Below are 26,279 nucleotides of genomic sequence, written 5' to 3'. Positions count from 1 at the left end.
CTACATTCAACAGACACTTAACATCAGTGTGACTGATATAGCTGATAGATCCTTCATGCTCAACTGCTGCTCCCAAATAATTTCAAAACAATAAATAATTTTTAAAAATTTTAAAATATGAGTGAGAAAATGGAGACTGAGCCTACAGAAATACTCTACATACAACTTTGTTAAAGATTCATTTTACCCTATTTAATGTAATTGAGTGATTTCTTCATCTTATTTTTGCATTTTCAGAAAATAATGCTATTTAGCATTGCAGATACTCAAATTAAAGCATATTATATATTGAAAAGAGCAACATATAGCAATGAGGATAATAATGAGTGTTTTGTTTAAAAAATTTAATTTTCTTTTCTTCAAAAGGAGATTATTATGTAGGTCACAACACATTGTAGTACACAACAGCCCAGAAAAGAATTTGTTGGGCGTACAGAATAGGGGTTGACTAGAATTTATTCAACATTCTCACCTGCTGCTCATGTAATCAATCTCATTTAGAAAATCAAGAACAGCCAGTTTTATTAGCACATTCAGACAGGTAGAAACAGATCAGAAAATTTCAAGGAAAGGAGAGTGACCACTATGTTAAACACAACTTACAATATTATTTTTTGATTCATTTTTATGTATGGGTTTCTCTGCTGTTCAAGAAGTTGACAGTGCTTTTACATTTAACATAGAAAACATATCATAAATGTCTAATGTTTCACATTTCTTTTTCTTCCAATTTATCCACTCCAAAATGAACTACTCCTTGCAATAACCATCTTCCAGTATGATGACAAAAAGATATATTACAAAGTAGCATTTCCTTAAAGTAACAGTTCTTCCCCTATGCCCACCACAAACCTAACTGGTTTGCCCATAAGCACCTCACTACTAGCTCTCCAACATGGTACCTCTATTAACAAATATTGAAGTACAATAAGCAAGTGACATTGCTGGTAGACTTAAAGATGAAAGCTTCAATTTAGATAATGGTGTTCACTGGAATAGTTTCCAAACATAATTTCTAATCTGCCTATACTCATATGCTAACAGCACCATGCACTTTGATTTTCATCATTGTATCTATTGTTCCCTGCTAAGTGAAGGGCTGTGCAGTGCAATATAAAAGACAATGTGTAATTCATGAGCTGTGTAATGCCTCCTTGTTAAAGAGATAATGCAATCATGGACACCAATTGTAACCACCTAATGATGACATTTCCTTCGCTAGTGATTTCTCGTTACCAGTGTCAATGACTGAGAGTAAAATTAGACTGATACAAAAATAACATTTTAGGGCTAAACCTTAAGGATCAAGTCCAATTGTAATTTTACTTACATCCAAAGAGGTAAAGTCAGAAGTTGTTAATTGACAGCTAATGGTCTAACTCCTGCCTGGAACATGGGTCATTAGTCATGAATAGAGTTAGATTTTATTTATTTCAGTCAACTTTAAGCAATGAGAAATTTCATGAGAAATTCTTAAATATCACTGCATCTTATACATCTGGGCCCTCATTCCCATGTGAAAACAATTGTGGAGAGCTGAGTTATCACCTGGTGGGGCATATACAATCTCTAGTTTACCAAAGTCCTTACCATTCCCTATCCTGTTTTCAGGGTTATATGGTTTTCTTCTTGAATTACTGTTTTTATATTCAGAAAGCAATAAGAATTTATATCTCTATCAAAAATGGGATAAAATTAAAGACAATCACAAAATAGTACTCTATAAATGTATATAAAAATGAACAATATTCATTTTTCTTTAAGATATAAAGAAAATTTTTATTACAAAACAATACTTTAAGAATGAAGGTTGAAACCATGACTCACTCAGGGTTTGCCTGAGAATAAGGGTAAAGTTTTAGCAATAAATAATTAATGGATATGAAGGTTACAAAGAAGTGTCAGAATCTGGCCAATCGAGGTCTTCCTCTTGATGTTCTATAACTGGATTTATTTATCATAAATATCTAGTATAAGCAATTTTAAGTTTAGTCAGTTTATCTCTACTATTCATTTTCATACAAGATGAATTTAGAATAAAAACAAAACTGTGAAGTTCTATACATGGCTATACATGGACATCTGTGCCTATAGTCTTCTCTGTCTTTGTTTCTTTTTCAACTTAAGCTAAGCAGCTCAAAGCTTTGTTGCCATTTTTCTGCACATTACTTATTAGCTGTCTTGCATTGCCAATTAAATTAACACTTTGTCTTTTGTAGTCTTCCGAAGATCTACACAGTTATTGTTCTGCAGTAAAACCCTATTCTTGATTTTCTATGATGCAATGAGGCAATGGGTATAGGGCTCTATATACCATATATATATATATATGTGTGTGTGTGTATACGTATACACACACCCCCTCTCTATATACCCTATGATTCCTATTTAAGGACTGTTGTCTTGGTTGTGCCATCATATATTTGAATGACCTTCAGCAAGTTATTTTTTTTTCTTTTGGCTGGGAATTTATCTTAAAAAATAAAAAATACATCAGAATAGATTGATTTTGAAGGTTTTTTCACCCCTAAAATACTGTGCTGTATTTCCTGATATTTAGTAGCTCTGTTATAAAGCAAACTTCTGGTGACTATTTAGGTTTTCTATGTCTCCAAGAGTTCCTAACAAAAATTTTCTCATGTTTTGTTATGTCATGTTCAGAAATTCCCTTGGCCCAATTTCTTTATCTAGTGTGTAATTTGTCTTCCTGTAATTATTATGGCATATCTCTGTCTGTCTATCCATCCATCATCTATTTATCTAAAGGTGATCGAATGGGTCTGTGTTGGTCAGTTTAAGCTAGACTATGCTGTGGTAAAAATAGCCCTCAAAATTTCAGTGGTTTAAAGCAAAACATTTTTTAAAAGTTCATATTGCATGTATTGTTCTCCCTCCTGTGCTTTTTTCATTTTGTGGCATATAATTCTCATGGCCAAGGGGGAAAATAACAGAAGAATATTAACAAAATGATCCTCAAAGCTTCTGCTTTAAGTAAGTCATTTTGGCTCTCATTCTATTGGCCAAAGAAAATCACATGGGCAAGCCTAATGTCCATGGGATGAGGTGCATAATCCCGTTACACAAAAGGCTACTAGGACAGGCCTCCGTAAGGATGGACTTGGTAGAAAGGGGAAACAAATATTTTAAACTACAAACATCACCAAAAAATACCGTTTGTGTAATACTGGCCATGTCCCACCTATCTGGCCATGTAAGTAGGCATAGGAAGTCAGAAGTGTACAGTCATCAGTTCTTAGGAGGTCTTCTCTGGAAGTAGTAGTGCAGACTGTATTCTGCGCCATCTGATTTTGTAGTATGAGACCATAACTTTGACAAAGATCCCATCTTCTTAGAGAGGGTGAAAAGAATCCCTAATCACACGGGTGAGGAATAAAGTCCTGGGCTGGTGATTTGCCAGTTTCAGTTTCTGCTGGTCTTCAATGCTCAAGATCTTGTGTCAACATAAGTTACTCTCGAAAAGAGAAGGCAATATCATATTCTCAGAGGAAACATAGCCCATGCATAAAAATGTCTTTCTGGAATTCTCCTCTTAAAAAGAGACTGTTTGGGTCAAGCTTGTCTCACTTTGTTAATGACCACAGCCATTATTTTATATAAATAGGTAAAATTGGTTTCAGAAGGAGCAGGTGAGAACACACAGTATTAACATGAAAATGATTGTAGGGTGATGGGAACTGTCACATCTTATAAATACAGACAAGATTCCCTTTGCTGGATTACTGGGACAGCTTTATTAATTACAAATCTATAATATTAGTCCTGTACTAAATTCAATTTTACAGATATTAGTCAGTGGCAACTTATAACAAACAATAAACCAGAATCAGCCTCTTGGCAGTAGGAGGAAGTAATTGAACATGATTTAATAAAGAATGGCCACAATAATGAAAAGGTCAGGCTGTCTTGATTGCTATTATTTTTTGCATGGAAAAAAAAATCCTTAATGTCTCTTAATAGTACTGTGTAAGAAGAAGATATGGTCAGATAGAGTAGTTTTGAGCAAAACTTAAATGTTTTCTTATATATACTCTTAACAATTGAGCTATAATTTTAACCTTTTTTTAATGAAGCATTTTTAAAATCAATTCTGTTCCTCTGCTTTATAAATGAAGTACAGGAAGTATAGTGCTGCCAATAATTTAGAACATCGTCACATGGCTAGTTATTGGTAGAACTTGGAGCTAATCAACAATCATTGGGGTCCCCAAGCAACTGTTCCCTGGCCACTAAGCCCAAATTAATGTAAAAACGAATTTCCATTTCATTGGCTGACATTGAATAAGTGAGTAGTAAGAGAGATTGTAGTTCTGAAAATCTGCTACTGTTAATCTATACACAGATAAATACTGTTAGTAACGACATGATGATGCTGATGATTATGATGCAGATGCTAAAAACAGCTTTTATGGGGCATTTCACATTTGAAAGGCACTGTGCTAAGCACTTTACAAAAAATATAAACTTGAAACAATTTTAGAAGGTAAATCTCATTTTTATTTCCATGATCACATAGCTAGTACGTGGCAGAGCCAGATTTAAATCTACAACTTGAGAGTGGGCCACAGTATTTTTGTTGGATCTTATTTATAGGTAGTGGTGATTTGGCACAGTTCTTTTATTAATTTTTTCCTCAAACTCCTTTTTACCATGTGTAATAGTTTTATTAAGGAAAAAGACTATTCATGTGAATAGAGATTTCTATGGTGTGTGTGTGTGTGTGTGTGTGTGTGTGTGTGTAATATATATAATAAAAACATATTTTGAAGTCACTCATACCAATTGCATATTGTAACAACCTGTTAAGTTATGTTAACTCAAGTTGATGGCAATGTTTAGAGTTTTGATAACCTACTCTAACCTGATAGGTCCAGTTTTCTTTTTATAAAAATGATAGTGAGGAAATAACAGAAGTATCTTGATCCAGGGCAGTCAAAATGCTTCCCAGAACTGGAACTATTATCTCTGTCTCAAAGGAAAATTCTAGGTATAATTAAATGGGTACTATATTAGTAAAACTAGGCTAGGAGTGAGAAGACCTGATCTTATGTCCTAGTTGAACTTATTAATATATGTATATATTTTGTACAAGTCATTTAACCTCTTGGACCTCACTTTGCTTATCTGTAAAATGGAAAAATTATAATTGCTCTGCCAGAGTTGCTGGGAGACTTAGCTAAGTATCTGAATATGCTTAAAAAAATTATGAATAGCTTTTAAAATAGGTGATAATGGGATCATGACATAAATGCTTTTTTCCTCTTGCTCATCCCTTAATCTGACCCTTGAAATAAAAAAAAAAAAAAAAAAACTTTCTGCATTAAAATATCTAATAAAATTCAGGCATATTTAATGGCTCTGAGAAAAGAAATGTGATTTATAATTTACTGAAAGTTTGTAGACACTAGTGATTGACACAATGGTCCACTCCTGCTTACTTTGTAACCTTCCATTGCACTACAGAAGGGCAAAGTCTGAATGGGAACGTTCCTTGGCGAGCAGGTATATACAAATCTACCGCCAAAGGCCGAGAGAGCTGGGAGGCAGAAGAAAGAGGCTGACAAACCTAGTTTCTCAGAAAGAAATATTTAATAAGGATTTATGAACAGAAGCAATGTTTTGGATGGCTGCAAGAGGGTGAATCTCTGCACTTGCTTTCCAGAAAATATTCTTTATGTAACAAGCTTTTTTTGTAAAACATGTGCAGTTTGTCACACCTCAGACTTTCTTGCAAAACTCATGACCACTGGAGAGGTTAGATAAACATCTTTATGAGCAGTTCTCTATGCTACGAGAACATCTGAGTATGCAGGAGTCAAATATAGGTCATCATGGTGGTTTCACTTCAAGATGACATCACTCTTGCCATGCAACGGGCTGTTTTCCTACAGGGAGTACTCTTTTAATAGCTGTCGTATAAAGTGCCTTTGGAAGAAAGTACCGGAGGATTTGGGGAAGGAATATTCCGTTGACTTGTTGGTTAACCATGACTAGTTTCGAGTGTCTAACTCACACACACACACACACACACACGCGTGCACAAACACACACACATGCATGCCATATTTGATATCAGGTGAGTCCATTATTTTCTCTTCCACACAACTAAAAAGACTCTATGCCATAGTTATATAATAAAGATAAAATTGTGCAATCCAAGGAGAGCTTGTAATTACCTAGTCAAGTTCCCTTATTTCCTATATTTAATAAAATGAAATGCAGAGAAGTGAAATGGCCTGCCTGAGGTCTCCCAGATAGTTGCACAAGAAATGAAGCATATAAAAATTGGTTTCTAGATCTCATTTCAGTAGACTTCTCTCAGGCCTCCCTGGTAGGTTCTAGAACTCAAAAGTTTACTTTGGCAGGTCGTCTCTCTTGCATCAAATGCTGAGGTAAAACAGAATGAAGAAAAATAAAAATCAAGAGGAAAAAAATGATTTAGTAAGAAGATGACCTATTTTTAAGTTTGCCAGAACATGCCAGCAGTCCACAAATGTTGAGGAATAAGTAATTCATGGCTTAGGATATTTTAAAGTGTTTGCAATTATTAATTATTAATTGGAATACCATGGAGTGTTGAAAGAAAAATCAGAGAGTAAGAGTCTTTAAACCCAGGTTCTAGCCCGCAGCCTGCCTCTAACTTACTACATCACCTTGATCGAACCCCTTTATGACTTTGTGCTTTAGTTTCAAAGAGGTAAGATGTGCACAACACGTCTCACCAGACTTAGTAGGCTTCCTTTCTCAGAGAGGTATGGAGAGAATAGAATGAGATGGCAGATGTGAAAATGGCTTATAACATGTCAGGAGTCCAGCACATATGCAAAGAGTCAGCCATATCAGTGCTTTGATTATCTATAAGACCCCTGTGGGTCTGAAGTTACCAAGTCATGTCTTGGAGTTAAGACTTAAGTAGTATAGGGATATAAACATAGATATATAGGAAATTATACATGCACACATACACACGCACACTCCAGTAAGGAAATTGAGACATGAAATAAATGAATCATTTGTTCCCCCTCCAGAAGGAGCAAGGCTGAGAGTGTGAGTCAAGTTCCTGCTTCTCACTCCTGGGTTCCTGTGATCAGATTTTGTCATCAGGACTTAAGGCGGATGACAAGCTGATAGCAATCGAGGATATTATTAAAGCAACACAAATGGAAAAAATTCTGACTTTTCTGCCACTCTGGGGAAAAATTACTATTTAAAGATCAAGGCTAAATGTGGAAATGAGAAGATGAAGGAAGGTCTTCCCCTACACTCAGGGGAAGACCAAGGAAGGTGGAATTTGGATGGCTCCTAGGATTAACGCATTTTCCCCTAATTGAAAAAGGGACCTGTAGCGCTGGATAGTTTTGAAGTCACTAGGGGCACATGAGCATGCTGAGCCCAGCTAAATGCAGTCCTTTAACTCTTTTGGGAATCAAAAGCTAAAATTCCAAATGAGGGATTTAGGATGGAAAATGATCTGAAATTAGACTTCACATAGTAATTTAGAAACGTATTTAAGAGAATTAGCCTTTTCTATCAAAACGTTCAACGCATTCTTTTGCCTCTAAGTGGTGATGCAAGGAAAATTACAAAACTCTGCATCAGTGCTAGTCCCTATTCTGTCTGGGGCTGACAGAAACAAATGCTTATTTCTTCTTGAAAACTGATAACCTAGATTCAACATTCTGAATTTCTTTCAGGATGATTGCTGCTTATTTCAAGACCTCTTAATTTTCCAATGTTGTAATAATTAGTTTTATTTATTGAAAACATACTGTATGCAGCAAACAGCCCATCAAAATTTGTTTAAGGTATTTCTTTTAATCCCCATAAAAACTCTGAAGCAGATACTATTACTACCCTGCTTTCAGAGATAAGTTCATCAGTTATTTAATCAGAGTCTCCTATGATCTAAGCACCGCTAATACAGTTCAAGAAGATAAATAAATTTTCCTTAAATAATTGTTATGTGAATGTCTATGATAATCCTGATGGAGCACCCACAACATGCAAAAATCTCTGTTTTTACTACAGCAGAGCACATCAATGTATATGTGCTTTAATAGCATGGCATTCTTTAATTTTTCTGAATGAAGAAACCATTATGTTAAAAATACCTTAAATCTTTAAAATACCTTAGTATATGTTTGGAATATAATTTGAAGGTATCAGCAGTCAATATGCTGTTTAAGAGCTCTTCTTCATTGTGACGGCTCCAGGCACTTATTTGAGCAAGCTGCCTACCTCCACCCACCCCTCTTCCTGGCTGTTGGGATGCTCACCCCCACGCCTGCCAAGCCTAGTGCCTCCCAGACAGAGGCTGGTGGGAGAGAGGTATCTGTAGAGTCCATCTGCCAGCCCAGCACTGCAGTAACTGGGATTTGCATGGGGGGGGGCCTGTGCTAACACGTCAGACAGCAGCAAAAGTGGTGTTTCCATAGCTGTACCAACTGAATGCTGAGTCAGACAGTGTATGGTTTATGCATGCCTTTCCCTGTCTTTTACATTTAAGTTTTGGCCCATGGAATTACATGGAATAAGCTTTGCATCCAGACATATCTGATCTGTCTACAGCTCTAGATATAACAGACATTTGATGTTGTATCCAAGAAGAAAGAAACCAGCCAACACAGATTAAAAATTTCGTGAAAACATGGTAATGAAATCCAGCATTGTTTTCATTAACCAAGATATTCTTCAGTAAGAGACTTTGCTCATTATTCATTTAGTATTTTCCGAGCACATATTATATATAAAACACTGTCTCAAGGGATGTTAAGTTCAAAGTTAAATGAGGCATGGATCCCACTAAAGTCTAGTTATTTTATTTTTATTTTTTAATTTATTTTAAAAATTATTTTGGATACATAATAGTTGTCTGTCTTTATAGGATACATGTGATGTTTTGAAACAGGCATACAATGTGAATTAATTAAATCAGGGTAATTGGGGTATCTGTTATCTCAGACATTTAACACGTCTTTGTGTTAGGAACATTCCAATTCCACTCTTTTAGTTATTTTAAAGTATACCCTAACTTATTGTTGATTATAGTCACTTTGTTGTGCTATCACATAAGGTCTAGTTATTTTAGTATTCACGCAAATCATTATAAAACTGTAGAAACACTCTTTAGGCTACTTATTTAATTCCTTTGCAGACAGGTCTACACAGTTAACCTCTCCATTGCCTCTGTCAAGAGTATTGGCCAATGTGTGCGGCAATTTGAACACTTGATGCTCGTGGGTTATTCGAGTGCATTTCCACCTAATTCTGTTGAGTTTAATATTTGTCTAGACTCAGTTGTGTTTCTACCCAAGCCTGTTGATGCATTTGGATGTGATTTATGTATGAAAGATGACATATTGATAACCAGTTGGCAGACCCTTGCTCAAAGAAAAAGTGTCTTGGGTCTAATTTTTTTAATGTAAACAAAGTATATATTTTATAGGTTTTGGGGTAAATATGCATTTTAAAACATTGCATGAATCATATTTATTAATAACTGATAAGAGATAATTTTTGATCAACTGAGTACAAGCTCTTTTTGCATTTCATAGGGCAGTTTCTCCTTTATAAGACTGGATGTGCATACAATGCCATGAACATCCAACTTTGCTGTTGTCTCCTTAGCAACGAGTGCCAAGCCTGGCACGTAGTGGATGCTTTATAGTGAATGGTGATGGGACTGAATGAAGGGAGATAGCTAGAAGAAAGAACATGGAGATAGAATATTTTGAACCGAATCTTGAAAATAGGGGGAAATTAGGTTTGATAGAGATGTAGACAGAAAAGAAAGAACATCGATGTGTTCTCTTGAGATCAAAGGATTATAATTTAATATAATTTAAGATTTGTAGGTATATCTCAGAACATGATTTAAAATTCTGGACTTGTACTTCTTATGATTGTTGGCCCTCAACAGAGCCTGAGAATGTAACATCTAAAAAATGTATTTCTGTTTTTGCTGAAGGATCTTTATTTTGTATTTGAATTTCTGTGTCTATAAAATATGGAATAGCTAGCAGTCAAAGGGTCAGATAGAAACTACACATCTGTGCATGGATAAATTAATGCTCTCACTAACTGCAATGTCTTAGTGTCACTGAAGGCAAAAGTCAGGTTTTAAAAGATTCTTAACTTTACATAAAGAAGCATACAAAAATTTGTAAGACATGAGTTTAGGATATATCTTTATTCCTCTATTACACACACAAAACACACTGAAATAAATGCTTATTTTGAAATTTCACAAAATAGAAACTTATATAAATTGAAGTAATTTTAAATTATTTAGAATCAAAAGAAAGTTGTGTTGGCTAAACTTAAGGAAGAATTTGAATACTTAAATGTAATTGATAAATCCGGTATCCTAATATCTATAAGAGTTAGATCTCTGCTGCAATGTAGTACCTGTAAGAACCAAATCAAATCAAACCCAGACTAAACAAACTGGAAAACAAAAGCACATGCAAAAAAAAAATTTAAAACTGACAATGATATTTGAAGAAATTTTTTTAAATTTAAAAATAATTATATTAACAGAATTTCCTTTCACTTTCTTAAAAGAGATCATAAATCATCTATATATTTCATTCATCACATGTATTATTGAAGGGCCTCATCATTAGTACAGAGATATGTTGAAGATAGTTTATTTTACATTTAATATTATCTATTGTTATTTTATCTTCATGACAGTCAACCCAATGCAGTATAAGCCACTGCTGTATAAATGAAAAAGCTGAAGCCCAAAATATTTTCAGGACTCTTACACTTAAAGGTAGCATATTCAAAGACTGGTTATATAAAAAGGGAATGTTTTACACGACTAAAAGTCCAAAAGTAGATCTGGCTCGGGCATGGCTGAATCCCAGGTTTCAAGTTGTAATAATCAGCATTTAGTCCTATTCTCTCAGTTTTCTAGCTCTGTTTTCCTCTATGGTGAATACATTCTCAGGAAGGCCCTTTCTTTGAAGGGACAAAATGGCTGCCAGTAGCTGCAGGTTTATTCTGTTCTATTGCCTTGGCAACCCCACGAGCAAGGAGCATGCCACTTTTCTTTCAATTACAATAAAAATCCTGGATTTGAGTCTGAATGCATAATTTTCTAGCTTGGGACATTTGTCCATGGGACTAATTATGAAACTAATTATGGCCACATGCCCATTTCTAGAGGTGAGGGTACAACCACTCACATCACATGGACTGAGAGTGGGGCGGGCAGCTCCCCGAGGAATATCAGGATACCAGCAGCACGCCAGAAATGAGTTAAGTAATTTAATCAAGTCACATGTCTACATACTTCCCTAATAAACTGCTAAACAAGAAATCTTTATGTATTCTAACTTCCTTCACCTACCACTAAATCCACACCACACATATGCCAATACTTCAGATTCCCAAAGGAGTTCATATTATTCAGAAACCTTAATAAGAAGAAGGATTTTTTGCTGAAACTAATATGTATAATGAGACTGTGCCTCAAAGCCCATGTTTCAGATGTCTGGGGAAATCTCTCTGATATAAATTTGAAGCGTCTCTTGAGTTTCACTCTGAGTTTTTATGCTGTCATATAACTGGAAGTATCACAGAAAAAGAGCCTTGGATTTAATTTTTTTTTTTTAATGGTGGACAAAGCATACATTTTTTAGGTTTTTAGGTAACAATTCACACTTCCATTACACCCTTCAGATACTCTAAATCCTAGATAACCCTTGGGATTTTTAAAATTTGTTTTTGTTTTTCTTTTTATCTTAAATGTTTAGCTATCCTAATGGATAAATAGTATATCTCATTGTTATTTTAATTTGTATTTCTCTAATAACTATAGAAGTTGAGCAACTTTTCATATGCTTTTGGTCATTTGCATATTCCTCCTTGTGAAGTACTGGTTCAAGATTCCGTCCTTTTTGTCTTTCTTTTTTTTATTGGTTTATAGTAATTTTTTACATATTTTGGATAGAAGTCTTTTGGCAGGTGATAGAAAGGATACATGTATAGTTATATACAGCTACATAGATAAAACAAATATCTTCTCCCATTCTCTGATTTGCTATTTGACTTCTTAGTAATACCTGTAATGAATAGAAGTTCTTAACTTTAAAGCAATACAGATTTTAATTTAGTCATTAGTGGTTTTTGTGCCATGTATGAGAAATCTCTACCCACCCCAATGTCATGAAGAAATTACTCTATATTTTTTTCTAGAGGCTTTATTATTAAACCTTTCACATTTATGTCTGTGATCCATCTGGAATTGTTTTTGTGTATGGTGTAATGTAGGGATCAAGATTCAAATTTTACCAATGGATATTCATTTGCTCTATTAGTGTTTATTGAAAAAACTGTGCTTTCCACAATATATTTCAGTGGCAGTTTTGTAATAAATTGGGTGACCACATTTATGTTTTTAAGACTAAATCTGCTCTGATTTTCTATCTTTGTGATAGTGTAACATCGTCCAAATATCTTTGTTTATAAATCTCTTGATATCTAGTCGTATAATTCCTCAATTTCATTCTTTGTCTTGGCTAATATTGGTTCTTTATATTTTTATATAAATTTCAAAACAATATTGTCAATTTAAAAAATACTTGGAATTATGATTGGCATTGCATTGAATATATAATTAATTAGTGGACAACTGATATCTTTACAATATTGAGCCTTTCATGAACAAGGTATATACTTCCTTTTATTTTGATTTTGAATATTTTCCTCAATCATATGTTCTAGTTTGTGTGAATGTGTGTGTACATGCAGATATGTACAGGTTCTGTACATTTTTCATAATTTTTATGCATAGTTTTTGGGGTTTTGATGTTATGTAAACAATATCATTTTGATTTTCATTTTTTGTTGCTAATATATAGAAATAAAAATTTTAAAATATACTATACACATGTTAGCAAAAAGAAAGCTAGTTTATGTACACCAAATTTCAGACTAAATAGATTTTAAACAAAAAGTATTACTATTACAGGAGATAGTGACATTTCAGAAAAATAAGATATTGTGGACAATATATAAGTACAAAATTTTTATGCAGCTAATCACATAACCATACATTATTTAGGCACAAAGGCAGAATTCAAAGGATAAACAGGAAATTCCACAATCTTAGTTTGAAATTTTAACCATTCTTTCTCAATAACTGATTGAACCAAAAGAAGAAAAAAAAATCGGTGGAGCATAGCAGATTTGAACATGATTATAAAACTAGAAATAATTAACATATATACAACTCTGTACTCAACATCTGAAGAATACAACTTCTTTCCATATGATAGTGAAGCATTTATAAATTGAACATATGCTAGGCCATAGAACAAAAGTTACTGCATTTAAAAGGATTAACACCTTTCAGATTATCTTTTTTGACTATAGTGGAATTATACTAGTGATTAATAGCAAAAAAGTGACTAAAATTTTCCTGAATATTTTAAAAATAAGAAATAGATTATTAAATAACATATGTAATAAAAGAAATGAAAACAGAAATTAGAAAGCATGTTTGAGTTGAATGATATAGCTAAGCTGTGCTTAGAAGGAAATAATTTTTAAATGCATATATTAGAAAATAGAAAATGGAGAAAAATCAAATTAAATTCACAATATGTAGGAAAAAATAACAAAACAAGAGGTAAAATCAATGAAATAGAAGATAGCACTGTACTCGAAAAAATAAACAGGGCCAAAGGTGATTCTTTAAAAATAGTAAGATTGATAACATTTAGCAAAAATGATCAAGAAAAATGAAAAAGAGAGAAGGCACATATTTTAATGAAAGGAATATAAAAAGGGATATAGCTATAAATATTATGATATTAAAAAGAAAATAAAAGTATCTTATGAAAAAAAATTAAAAATTCAATTTTTAGAGTAAATAGACAAATTCTTTGAAAAACCGAATTTGTATTATAGAAAGATACACAAGGAAAAATAAATAATATGTATAATCCTATAACTATCAATTGTCCTTAAGTATAATTTAAGAGAGAGAGAAAGGAAGAAAGGAAAGAAGGAAGAAAGCAAAATAGGAAGACTCTTGCAATGGCTTCATTAGTAAATATATTTAAACATTTATTGAAAATAATACCATTCTGATGCAAACTATTCTAGAGAATGGAAAAGGTAGAAAACTCACTTTGATAACATTAAAACCTGACATCATAATAGACAAGGACATTAGAAGGCAAAAAAGAAAAGAGGGAGGCAGGCAGGCAGGCAGGCAGGCAGGGGAGGGGAGGAAGGAATAAAACAAACAGAAACACAGGCCAGTGTCTCATGAACATAGAGGGATCAATTTTAGACAAGGTGTCAACAAATCTACTCCAATGTTGTATAAGAAGGATTTTAGTCCATGACCAAGTGGAGTTTTATTCCGGGGATAAAGGACTGGTTTAATATTACAAAATTAATTGATATATGTAAAATGCTTTACAATCATAGAACAAAGGGGGAAAAATACAATTATCTCCGAGGATGTAAAAAATTCATTTGGTAAAAACTTACTTCTCTTTAATGATAGAAATTATTAGCAAACTAGTAATAGAATGGAACTTCTCTAATATAAAGGGTATCTAAAATAAAAAGTTACAGCCAACACTATGCTTAATTGTAAAATATTGCAAGATTTCCCTTGGAGTCAAAAACAAGAAAAGAAATCCTACTTGCGACTATTTTTTGCACATACTGTTCTGGAGATTCCATCCAAAGCAGTGAGGCAAGAAAAAGACATAAACCGCAGGAAGCTTAAAAAGGAAGAAATAGAAATCTCATATTTGCAGATTGACATAGCTGCCTACATAGAGTATATAAAAAACTCATTAAAATGTTAAAATTTAGCTAGATCACAAAGTCAAATGTCATTAGAAAAATTACTTTTATTTGTATATACGATACTAAACAATAATTAGAAATTCTATTGAAAGCACAGGTTGTTTTCTCCTGATCTGTCCTAGAGCTCCAGTTTTTACCATCATAGTACTGTTAAATCATCAAATGCCCAAAGTGACTGCAGTTTTCTTCTCTTTAGCATTCTCAGAGAGGTCCTAGATATTCCCTTTAGTTCCCTGTTGTCTACAAACAATGTTCTTTCATTTCCTTTTTAATTTTTTTTTTAATCCAGCTTCTAGAGTTATTCTCATCAGAAAATTTTGGGGGATATAAGCCACTCGTTTATAGCTTGAAATGGAAGTCTGTATACTTTTTTTTACTCCTACCATTATTATTAATAAATTCCCTTTAAATTTTATTTTTAAAATTTTGTCTTCAATTTCAATTAAGTCAAAATTACCGTGAATAAAATTTTTTCCTAAATCTTTGATGTTTTTGAGACCTAATTTTATTTATCACAGATTTTTTATGTAATTTTCTTGATATGTAGTAGGGCAGGAAAACTGTCTGTCTCTGTATCTGTTTTATACCCTGGCATAGAATCTGATGTACTTTCTCAATAAATGTTTCTGAAAAAAGTTACCTTATTTTATTGATTCTAAAGTGCATGTTTATTTTTCATTTTTATATCTCTAAAATCAAGACACTTTTCAAAATAAATGCTCTCTTGTAATACCTGTCAGGCAAGTAGCTTCCGGCATCGTCAAGAATGTACCAATATGAAAACACCTTGAAATATATTAAACATGATAATCATTGTATGTTTGAAAACAAAGTGGTTAATCTTATTATTCAAAGGTGGCTAATTAAACGTTTGAATATTCTACAATGACTTAACCAATTACCTTTGAGAAAAAAATGGGGCATACTGTTTTCTATTATCAAAGTCTGAAAATTATCTTACTGATGTTTTTTTATTTAAATTCTGTTTCTTCTTGCTATAAACCTGTATTAAAATTAAATATAAATTTATTTAGAAATATTTATGGATGAGATATAATCATCTTTAGTGCATTCTTTAACAATTTTCTATGTATAAACAAAACTTTCTTTTATCTGTTCATTAATTATTTTTGCAGATGATGATATTATCATAGAATACTTGTTTATATGTAACCAGATTTTCCTAAGGAGTTTGATCAGCATTAAAAATCATTATGTGTTTTCAAAATACGTACAAAAAAATTCAGTTGAGCTCAATCTGTCTTAGGAGTTGTATCAAAAAGGAAAAGAAATTATTTCCATGCAATTGTGTGTCTGTTTATGTATGAATGCATGTATATTTATAAAGACACGTAGTGGCTACCATTTATTGGGCATTTACTATGTGTTAGGAGCTGAGCTAAGTGTTTTTTGGCAATTTTCATTTGATCATTATAGTAACTATGAGGCATTGTGTTATTATTCCAAGAGAGAGAAACCATAGAATAAATGAGCCTGTCTGCCTCCAAAGAATGGGTTCATAACCACTGTGTTAATGCCTTTGCTTGTGTATGAAACATTTAAAAGAACACTATAGGAGCAACATCTTCAAACAATGGCCATCAGAAAATCTGGGAGAAAAGTGAATCTCTTACATCCACATGAGCAAAATGTAGCAATGAAGTAGTGAGTCAAGAATAGGACAAACAAGGGTTAAAGCAATGCCAGTGTATGTCCAGAGAGGCAGGAGGAATGAGAGAAGCCTCCTGGAAGATAAAGTGTTTGAGCTGGGTCTGAAAGAGATATTTCAATAGGCTGCAGAGAGAAAAGAGACATGTAGGCAAGGTTAATAGCACAAATAAAGGCTCAGATGTAGGAATAATCAAGCGTATTCAAGTCATTGTGAATGTTTCATGTTTAAAAGTCCAATGAGTAATACCACCTTCTTGTCTACCATGTTCTAAAACAATAGAAAAATAAAACAAACAAGTGAGAAGTGATCAAAGTATTACCTTTATTATTGATAAAGCTGATATTGAAAAATTTTGAATGATCTTTGTAATCCTAAACCCCAGAACTACAATTACTCACCCAGCATAATTAGAGTTACCCCCACAAGGAAGAACAGAGTAGAACAGGCATGCCCTCTAGAGAGCCCTTACCAAGAGAAGGAGGGACAGGAAGGAGTTTGGCAATGCTTGTCAGGTTTTTTCCTTCCCATTTAAGTGATTCAGCCTTCCTCTAGGTGGAGGTGAAAGGCACAGAGAGGCTGGTGGTGTTATTCTAATGCAGCTCCATCACAGGGAAGGAACATGAGGAATGCAGATAAAATATCCCTCCACCTTGGCCAAACTTGAAAAGCTATACCCAAAATCTCGAGCATTGGCTATTTTCTTAATTTACTACATGACACACAATGCTAGAGATCCAGTCCTTTATTCCCAGTTCCTCTTAAATATTCCTAATTAAATAGAATTGAAATATTTCTCTGCAAAGTGGCTCAAGAGATCTCCTAAGTCTCTAGGAAAGGCATTACTTAAAAGAACTGTCTTGAAATACCCAAGAGGGACTGTTCTCTATTATTTTAGGAATGAAGATATGTGTGTGTGTGTATTTTCACCTAAACATATGAAAAACTGTATGGAAGAAAAAGTTTCTCAACCTAAGTTATGCTATCTTTTTGACCATGCCTCATTTGTGTTCAGTAGTTCGAATAATTAAATCTGAAAAAATAAAACCTTGGGACAAATATGCTGTATCCTGAGATAACAGAAACTTTCACTTTCTGGAAGAGAAACAACTAGAGGAATCTATTAACTGTATTTTCTTGTCTCTTAATTTCCAGAATTTATTTGTTTCCTGTTGAATCCTTAGGCAAACTCTGTTAGGTACTGGTGTCCTTTTAAATATTCATTGCTACTTGTTGTCTCCTCATTGATCCATTCTGTTGTCAGTGTCTGTTTTTAAAAACCATTTTAAAATTTTATCATGAAATATAACATAATCAAAGAATGTCTGGGTTCTGGTGACTAAGGTGTTTTCCACCCTGCCTGTGGGTGGTATAGGCATTGTGGAGGCCTCACTGCAAACATAGGTAGCAGCTTCACTGTAAGGGCTGATGCATAAGGTTTGTTGAGGTCCTGTGCACCATTGTGGAGAGTTAGGATTCCCATATTTTCAAATACTGCTTATTAATGCTACAAAGTTCTTAAGACAAGAGGATGCCTGGATGGTCCAAGGAACAGCAAGGTCAGTTTGGTTGAGAGTAGGCATCAAGCAGAAGGAAATTGTAGAGAAATCAATATGGTGGTTTTGTCAAATGAATGTGATGAATGACAATAGCGTTGAGAGAGTGTTTGTAATGACCAACCCAAATAATTTACACAGAGTAAAGAGGGAGAGGACACCAGGGAAATAAGGGAGATAAAAAAAAATCAGAATCAATGGATTGAAGTTTCCTATAAAGTAAAATGATTTTGGAGGACAGAATATGAGAGGGAGTAAATTAGAAACAAATGAGAGAGATTTGCCCCATAGTAAGATTCATAAAATAGATATTATGGAAAAGTTGCAGTTATTAATTTAAAAAAGTAAAAGTATTAGGTATGCCATTAAAGTGAATGAAGGAAATAGTGTTGAAGTCAACATCACTGAACAATCAGACTAGAGGAATTCAAGGAATGTAGATAGCAGAGTTTTACAGATCATACAGTGATCTTTTAAAACTCTAAGACTTAATGCAAAGGAGGTATTAGAGTGTGTGATAGTGAGCCAAGAGCTAATATCTTTAAGACATAAGAGAGTAATGACCTATTATACTAAGATTAGACATGGTAGTTTCAAGGAAGCTAGTGTTAGTGTGGCTGTGGTGTGTGTGACTGAAGAGGTGGTGTCTGTGGTCCCATCTGCACCCTATGGATGATAGAAGGCATTCTAGAGGATCAGATGTTTACCCCAGTGTGCAATCCAGTCTCCCACCCCAGTGGCTCCCTGATGAATAGAAAGGCCTATGGAAGTCATTGTCTTAGAATATTATGTAGGCTCACTCTGGACCTCTGTTGTGGGAGGATGAGATTATATGAAATGTGAGACTCCATTTGACACCTTTAGGTAGAGTTGAAACTTTTGGGAAAGATAGATATTATCCTACCATGAGGTTGACCTATGAATCCCTGATATGGTGGTAGATGGCCTAAGAAATGCTTCACATTGTTCTCAGGACAAGTTCCCAATACATGACATACGTGAAACTTAATATGTACTTACTTCCCCAAGCTCATCTTTCTCTACCTCCCCCTTCACCTAATCCTAGCACTTAACATTATAGACTTAAGAATTGTTTGTTCTTTACCAGATATATCAGGCTGTCACATCCCCCAGGGACTTCTGATTTATTGTTTCCTTTGTACAGAATGTTCTTCCTACATTCTTCACTTGACAACAACTATTTGTACTTTATCATTCATTTGAAATGCAACAACTTTTAAGAATATGTTTGCTTTCCCATTTCTTATTTTCCTCTTTCATGGCACTTATAATAATGCTTTGAATTGCCTGGTTACCTGAAATATCTAATTGCACACAAATGGCATTTTGTAAGCTGGGACTTTCTTGTTTACTCTGCATCTCTAGTTCATACCAATGGAAGTGGTGTTTTTTTTTTTTTCTATTTCAAAATATTAAGGGGGTACAAATGATTTTGTTACTTGGATACCTTGTATAATGCTTAGGTCAGAGTTTTTAATGTGCCCATCCACAGAATAGTGTTCATTGTACCCAATAGGTAAGTTTTTACACCTTACTGCCTCCTACTGTCCCCACTTTTTGTTTTCCGATGACCTTTACATCTCATGTGTGCTGTGTATACCCATTGTTTAGCTCTCAATTATTAGAAAGTACTTGAAGTGTTTGTTTTTCCATTCCTGAGATACTTTACTTAGGATAATGGTCTCCAGTTCCATCCAAGTGGCTGCAAAAGACATTATTTTATTCCTTTTTATGGGTGAATATTACTCCTTTATATCTGTATCTGTATTTATATCCATATAGACAGATATTACATTTCTTAATCTACTCATGAATCAATGGGTACTTAGGTTGGTTCCACATTTTTGCATTTGTGAATTGTGATGTGATAAACATTCAAGTACAGGTGTCTTTTTGATAAAATAGCTTTTTTTCCTTTGGGTAGATGATACCCAGTAGTGGGATTGCTAGATCAAATGGTAAGTCTGCATTTGTTTCTTTGAGGAATCTCTATACTGTTTTTCATAGAGGCTGTGCTAATTTGCAATCCCACCAACAGCGTATAAGCATTCCTTTAGCTCTATCTCTACACCAGCATCTATTATTTTTGAATTTTATTAATAGGCATTCTGACAGGGATAAGGTGGTATCTCGTTGTGGTTTTAATTTGCATTTCCCTGATGATTAGTGATGTTCAGCTTTTTTTCATATGTTTGTTGGCTATCTGTCTTCTTTTGAAAACCTTCTGTTCATATCTTTTGTACACTTTTTAATGGTGTTGTTTGTTTTTTTCTTGCTGATTTGTTTTCGTTCTTTGTAGATTCTAGATATTAGCCCTTTATCAGATATATAGTTAGTGAAAATTTTATCCCATTCTATAGGTTGTTTATTTACTCTGTTGATTATTTCCTTTGCTTTGCAAATCTTTTTTATTTAATTAAGTCCAATTTATTTAGTTTTGTTTTTGCTGTATTTGCCTTTGGGATCTTAGTCACAAATTCTTTGCTAGGCCAACGTCTAGGAGAGTTTTTTCTACATTGTTGTCTAGAATTTTTATGGTTTCATAACCTATATTTAAGTCTTTTATCCATCTGGAATTAGCTTTTGTATATGGTGAGAGATAGGGACCCTATTTCATTATTGTGTATGTGGCTATCCAGTTTTCCCAGCATCATTTATTGAATATGGCTTCTTTTCCCCAGTGTATGCTGTTGTTTGCATTGTCCAAGATCAGTTGGTTATAGGTAGATGTTTTATTTCTGGGTTCTCTACTTTTGTTTCATTGGTCTATGCCTCTACTTTTATACCAGTATCATGCTGTTTTGGTTACTATAGCTTTGTAGCAAAATTTGAAGTCGGGTAATGTGATGCCTCCAGATTTGTTTTTTGTTTGTTTGTTTGTTTGTTTGTTTTGGTTTGGTTTTTTTATTAATAAAATTTCTTTGGCTCTTTTTTGGACCCAAATGAAGAGTAGAATTATTTTTTCTAGATCTGTGAAATATGATGTTGGTATTTTGATGAGGATTGCATTGAATTTGTAAATCACTTTGGGCAATATGGACATTTAAATGATGTTGATTCTACCAATGCATGAACATGGGATGTTTTTCCATTTGTTTATGTCATCTGTGATTTCTTTCATCAATGTTTTGCAGTTTCCCTTCTAGAGCTCTTTCACCCCCTTGGTTAAGTATATTCCTAAGTATTTTATTTTCTTTGTAGCTATTGTAAATGGTATTAAGTTCTTGATTTGACTCTCAACTTGATTGTTATTAGTGTATAGTGAGACTGGTTTGTAGCAGGTGATCAAGAAACATTGATTGTTATAAGTCCATTTAATTTCCAGTAGTAATTGATCATCTAGAACTTTTTAAAATGAACAATTACAAAATTCCAGAGGTAATTTCCAAGCACCATTGCCTCTGCAAACCTCCCATCATTAGAATTCAACAGTGGCACTCTTAAGAAATGAAAAAAAAAAAAAAGAAAAAAATTGAGTATAGACATATTAGTAATAAAGATTAAGAGAGCAGGATTGCGTGAAACTCATGATTCTTGTTAAGATTTATTTTTAGCAAAGTTATCAAATCTCTGCACACTGGCAAACCTATGTGTTTTGAATATGAACATAATTTTTTACATGAAAATTATCTTTTCATTATTGGTTGTACTTTAGATGTTTAGGATCAATGGATTGTCCCCCCAAATTAAAACTAATCTAGAAAGAAAATTAAGAATATTCTAGGTTCATATTGGACTTTTAGTCTGTTTTCTTCATCTAATCACCTATATGATATGCTTTAGGGTATGAATAAACCTAAGATTTGGTAAAATTATAAAACTGAGAGTAACTTTATTTATCACGCAATTCAACCATCACTGAGGTTTGGTCTTAAGGGTGGATTAGAGAGTCAGCTTTCTTACTGTGTGGTTCTCAGTACTCTGGATATGATTCTATCCTCCTACCTACCATGATGCCAGAACCCCACTATTAAAGACCACGTTCACTGTGTTCAAAGCATTATGTTTACGGAAATCTTCAATAAAATACAAATGCCTGTGAAAAGCAGTCATTAGACACCTAGTCTGTCATATTTTCTTTCTACCAGATCATCAAGGAGGAGGGAATGGGGCACAGAAAAAGTTGGGTGTAGACATGAAGAAACTGACATTGCAAGGAATTAAGTATTAATAACTTAAAGTTATACACTTAGTAAGAACAATAGTCAGGGTATAAATCCAGGTTTGACCTCAAAGCCACACTGACATGGTGAGAGCATAGAGTGTCACTCAGTGTAAACTTGTTTGACAGATGCCCTGTGTAAAGTTAGGGAGGAGGTAGAAAAGAGATCTTTGGTTGCATGATACTGAGAACATTGAGAGACCATTTCTCAGAGAAATGGAAAACATGATACATAAATTCAGTATTTATTGTGCTTTCACTTAGGCCCCCAAATTAAGAAAAGGAAAAACATTCTTTTCTTGTAACTGCTGGTCTAAGTTTCTGAATGCCCTTCCTTGCCTGAGGATCACAGAAGTTGGCTACGTGCCAAGCCAAGCATCTCTTCTGCTTAAGTGTTCCCAAGTTCTCTTTCCTGGCTGAGATACAATGAGGAGGTGTATTGATTTCAGCTCAGATTCTCATCTGGGTCGTTCAACCCACATTCAGCAAGTGGCGTTTGTCCATTGCTGGAGGCAAAGAGACACTGTCACTCTCTCCCTGGAGAACAGTTGACTAAGTGTGGTAAGACTGTTTGCTGGCATTCCTTCCCTTGTCTGGGTTTGTTTTACATAAAAACATGTCACAGCTCTTCAAGGAACAATGCTAGAAATTACCCTGGCTTCCCTTCTCCTGACACCTAGGAGCAAAACATAAGCACTTGAAAAATGCTGTTGCTTCAAACGGAGCTCAGTAGGCAGATCAATTTTCCCCCATGCCAAGCTCCTCCTGCTTCTCTCCTCTCCTTCATCTGCCACATCCCACATGGTAACCTCTGACTGAGGAGCACTAATTCTGTAATTTCAGTGCTTGGGGAGCAGGATGGGAAACAAGGGTCTTCAGTTTTTGCATTTCTAAGATGAAACAATTGAACAAGTTGATATCTAAAATTGCATATTTCTGTGGTTATGGTCATTGCGTTGTTATTTCAGTAGCATGAACCAAAATATTGGTGCAATGCTTTTAATGGAAAGTCATTATGAGAAAATTTCAAATTAAGAATCAAGCAACAAAAAGTCTATGTCCCAGATTTGGTACTAACTAATTGTGTGAGCCTGGGTGTATAATTTCAGCTTTCTGAGCTTTAGTTATAGCTGGATTAGATGATCTTTGATAGTCTTTCTAACCGCAAATAGTCTAAGTTGTATGATTTCTCTTTTCCAATTGGTATATCTTTTATTTACTCTTTTTTTTTTTGTGACAGTCTCACTCTTGCCTGCGCTAGCTAGAGTGCCGTGGTGTCAGCTTGGCTCACAGCAACCTCAAACTCCTGGGCTCAAGCGATCCTCCTGCCTCAGCCTCCCAAGTAGCTGGGACTACAGGCATGAGCAACCATGCCAGGCTAATTTTCTCTATATATTTTTAGTTGTCCAGCTAATTTCTTTCTATTTTTTAGTAGAGATGGGGTCTCGCTGTTGCTCAGGCTGGTCTCGAACTCTTGACCTCGAGCAATCCTCCCGCCTCGGCCTCCCAGAGTGCTAGGATTACAGGCACGAGCCACCACGCCCGGCCTTTTATTTACTCTTAAACAAATTATTCTAGAACTAAAAAAGAGGGGAGTTTGTTTATATTCTATATTCTATTCTTTATTGGTTAGTGCCTTTTCTTAACAAGAACAATAGCCAAGCTAGCACAGGAGAGCAAGAAAGTTTATGGGGAATGTTTATCTCACCAAAATTTGCTTTGCCTTTATGCAAAAGACAAGCTACGTGTAAGCTTGGTTAATTTGACATTAGGTTAGGTTATCCACAAAAACTGATACATAGCAAACCAGAAAAAAAGAGATTTTCTCCTTTTTTGGAACACAAGTCTAAAAACATTACTAACAGCATCTTTCCTGCCATGAACAAAATCAAAGACAATAATACTTAACTCGAAGCAAGTATTTTCCATTCTGTAATTCTTATAGCTATCAAACCAGTTTTCACAAATTATTTTCATGACTACGTTTTTTTAACCAACAAATTCTATGTGTTGTTAAGGAATTGGTCAGGTTAAGGAATTATACATTAAGGTGAATAAATTCTACAAAGTACACATACTATAGAAACTACTTGAAAAGAGTGAGTTTTTTTTTTTTTATCGCAGGGAAGGCTATAGAGGAGAAGAAAAGGACTTTATGATTTAAATACCAGATTCGAAGTAGGCTATAAATTTATTACTCAAATTATCCTTGAGAAACTTCTCCTGATCATCTGGCTGAGAAGTTGTTGCCTCACTGCTAAGAGAACAGTAGCAGCTTAGCAATAATATATCTCTTTAAAATTAAAGATTATTATTTTCTTCCTCCTTATTCTTTGCAAATCATTAAAGCAAGGATTGGTTTACTCTGAAGTTTATTCAGGAACTCAAACATGGGAAAGGAGAGAGAAAAATCTATTAAATCTTGAATTGCATAAACCACTGTTCAATTTGACAACTCATAGTTATTTAAATGACAGTATTAATGAAAATAAAAAAGCACTCAGGGGTGAATTGAGTGATTTGCCTTTGAGTGCAGGTTCTGTGGTGTGAACCTTTGGCAAGCTCCTGTACCTCTCAGGGATCCACTTTCTCACTTGTCAAATGAAGAAAGTGGCCTGGTCTCTAAATTACCATTCAGCTCTGACACTATGGGATCAAATGCAAATTCTGACTCAGCAATGAAAACACTAAAAACTGCCTGTGTAATGAGGCCAGAGACAGTTTCGGTTTTGGTGAACAGAACATTATGCTATAGTTCTTGATGCTGATTAGACATGCAATACCACCTGTGAAAATAAAGCAAGCACCAGCTCAAAAAGAATGGATTTGGAGAGCCTTTGATAATCACCCACGTCAATTCTGCAATAGCAGAAGCCAGATACAGGGCAGATGCTTATGTACCTTGGCTCGCATGATCCTTCTCTAGAGCAACTGCTCGCAGGGGTCTATTCTGGTCAAGAATGCAATCAAAATCTGCCTTATAGACAGAAAATGCTTGACTCCAACCTCCTGCTCTAATCTGTTCTGTATAAAATGAAAGAGACTCAACACCCCATTATGGCAAACAGGGTGATGTTAGGATTCAATCTTTGACATGTAAATTGAAAACCAAGACACCCTTGTGTTCTGAATTCCAAATATAATCTGAAAATACATGTGGTTGCATGCTTTTCTAAAAGTATTCACATTATTTTACTAAAATGACGCAATCAAGTCACAGGGATAGAAGGAGGCAACTGTGTCTGACGGTGGAGTAGTGGAGGAACAGATGTCATCTCATCAGCCACGAAGTGAACTCTTCAGTCTACAGAGAGTCTCACATTGCACACAAAGCCTGCCACCCTCTGCTAGGGAGCCTTCTTATATCAAGCCTGGGCCGTGGCCTTCTCAGGATGGATGTTTTTCTCTCTTGTCTTTGATCCCAAGTGGCCTTTACAATGCAAGAGAAGAGGTCCTGTAAGGTACACAGCTGTTAAAACTGGGAGAGGAAGGAATGGGACTGTTTGACTTCCTGACAGATGCAGAAAAATGTAAAGGTATTTATTGTAAACACAAACCAAAATGAATAGCTCTGATATACAACTAGATTCTCAAGATCATATGACCCTATGCATTATGTGAAAACATTAGGAAAATGAAAAAAAAATAATAATGGTAATAACATTCAGAAACATTTGTTATGCACATACTATCTCTCAGTCCCTGTTCTAAACACACCACAGTAATCATTTTATTTAATCCTTGTCACAACTCTATGAAGTGAGGCTGACTATTTTTCCATGTGAAAAAACAGAGACAAGAGACAACCTGTCAAGGTTATAGAGCAAACAAATGTCAAACTAATAAATAGCTGGTTTTTTATTTTTCAACAAACGTCTTATTTTTTCATTTTCTAAAAAGTAAATATTAGAACTCTCATTGGTGAAATTTGACTTATGTTTCAAATATGTACATTTAAATAAAAACACTACTAATAATTTTTAAATACCCAAATCAGATCCAATATTTTAAAAGG

General features: G+C 34.3%; 1 protein-coding gene across 12 annotated transcripts in view; it reads left to right on the top strand.

The window, feature by feature from the left end:
• GABRG2 (gamma-aminobutyric acid type A receptor subunit gamma2) overlaps positions 1-26,279 on the top strand; it is a 93,238-nt gene that overhangs the window by 43,099 nt on the left and 23,860 nt on the right. Inside the window, exon 8 of one of the 12 annotated variants that reach the window (XM_069484240.1) lies at positions 24,001-24,036. The exons of the other annotated variants lie outside the window; for them this stretch is intronic. Within the exon in view, the coding sequence (XP_069340341.1) occupies positions 24,001-24,036 (36 nt within the window). The remainder of the gene's footprint in view (positions 1-24,000; positions 24,037-26,279) is intronic. 12 annotated transcript variants of the gene reach the window in all.

Source organism: Eulemur rufifrons, chromosome 10 (genome assembly GCF_041146395.1).
Source record: "Eulemur rufifrons isolate Redbay chromosome 10, OSU_ERuf_1, whole genome shotgun sequence".
Taxonomy (NCBI): Eukaryota; Metazoa; Chordata; class Mammalia; order Primates; family Lemuridae; genus Eulemur; species Eulemur rufifrons.
Note: the sequence above shows the minus strand (reverse complement) of the source record. Positions and strands in the feature narration are given on the sequence as shown.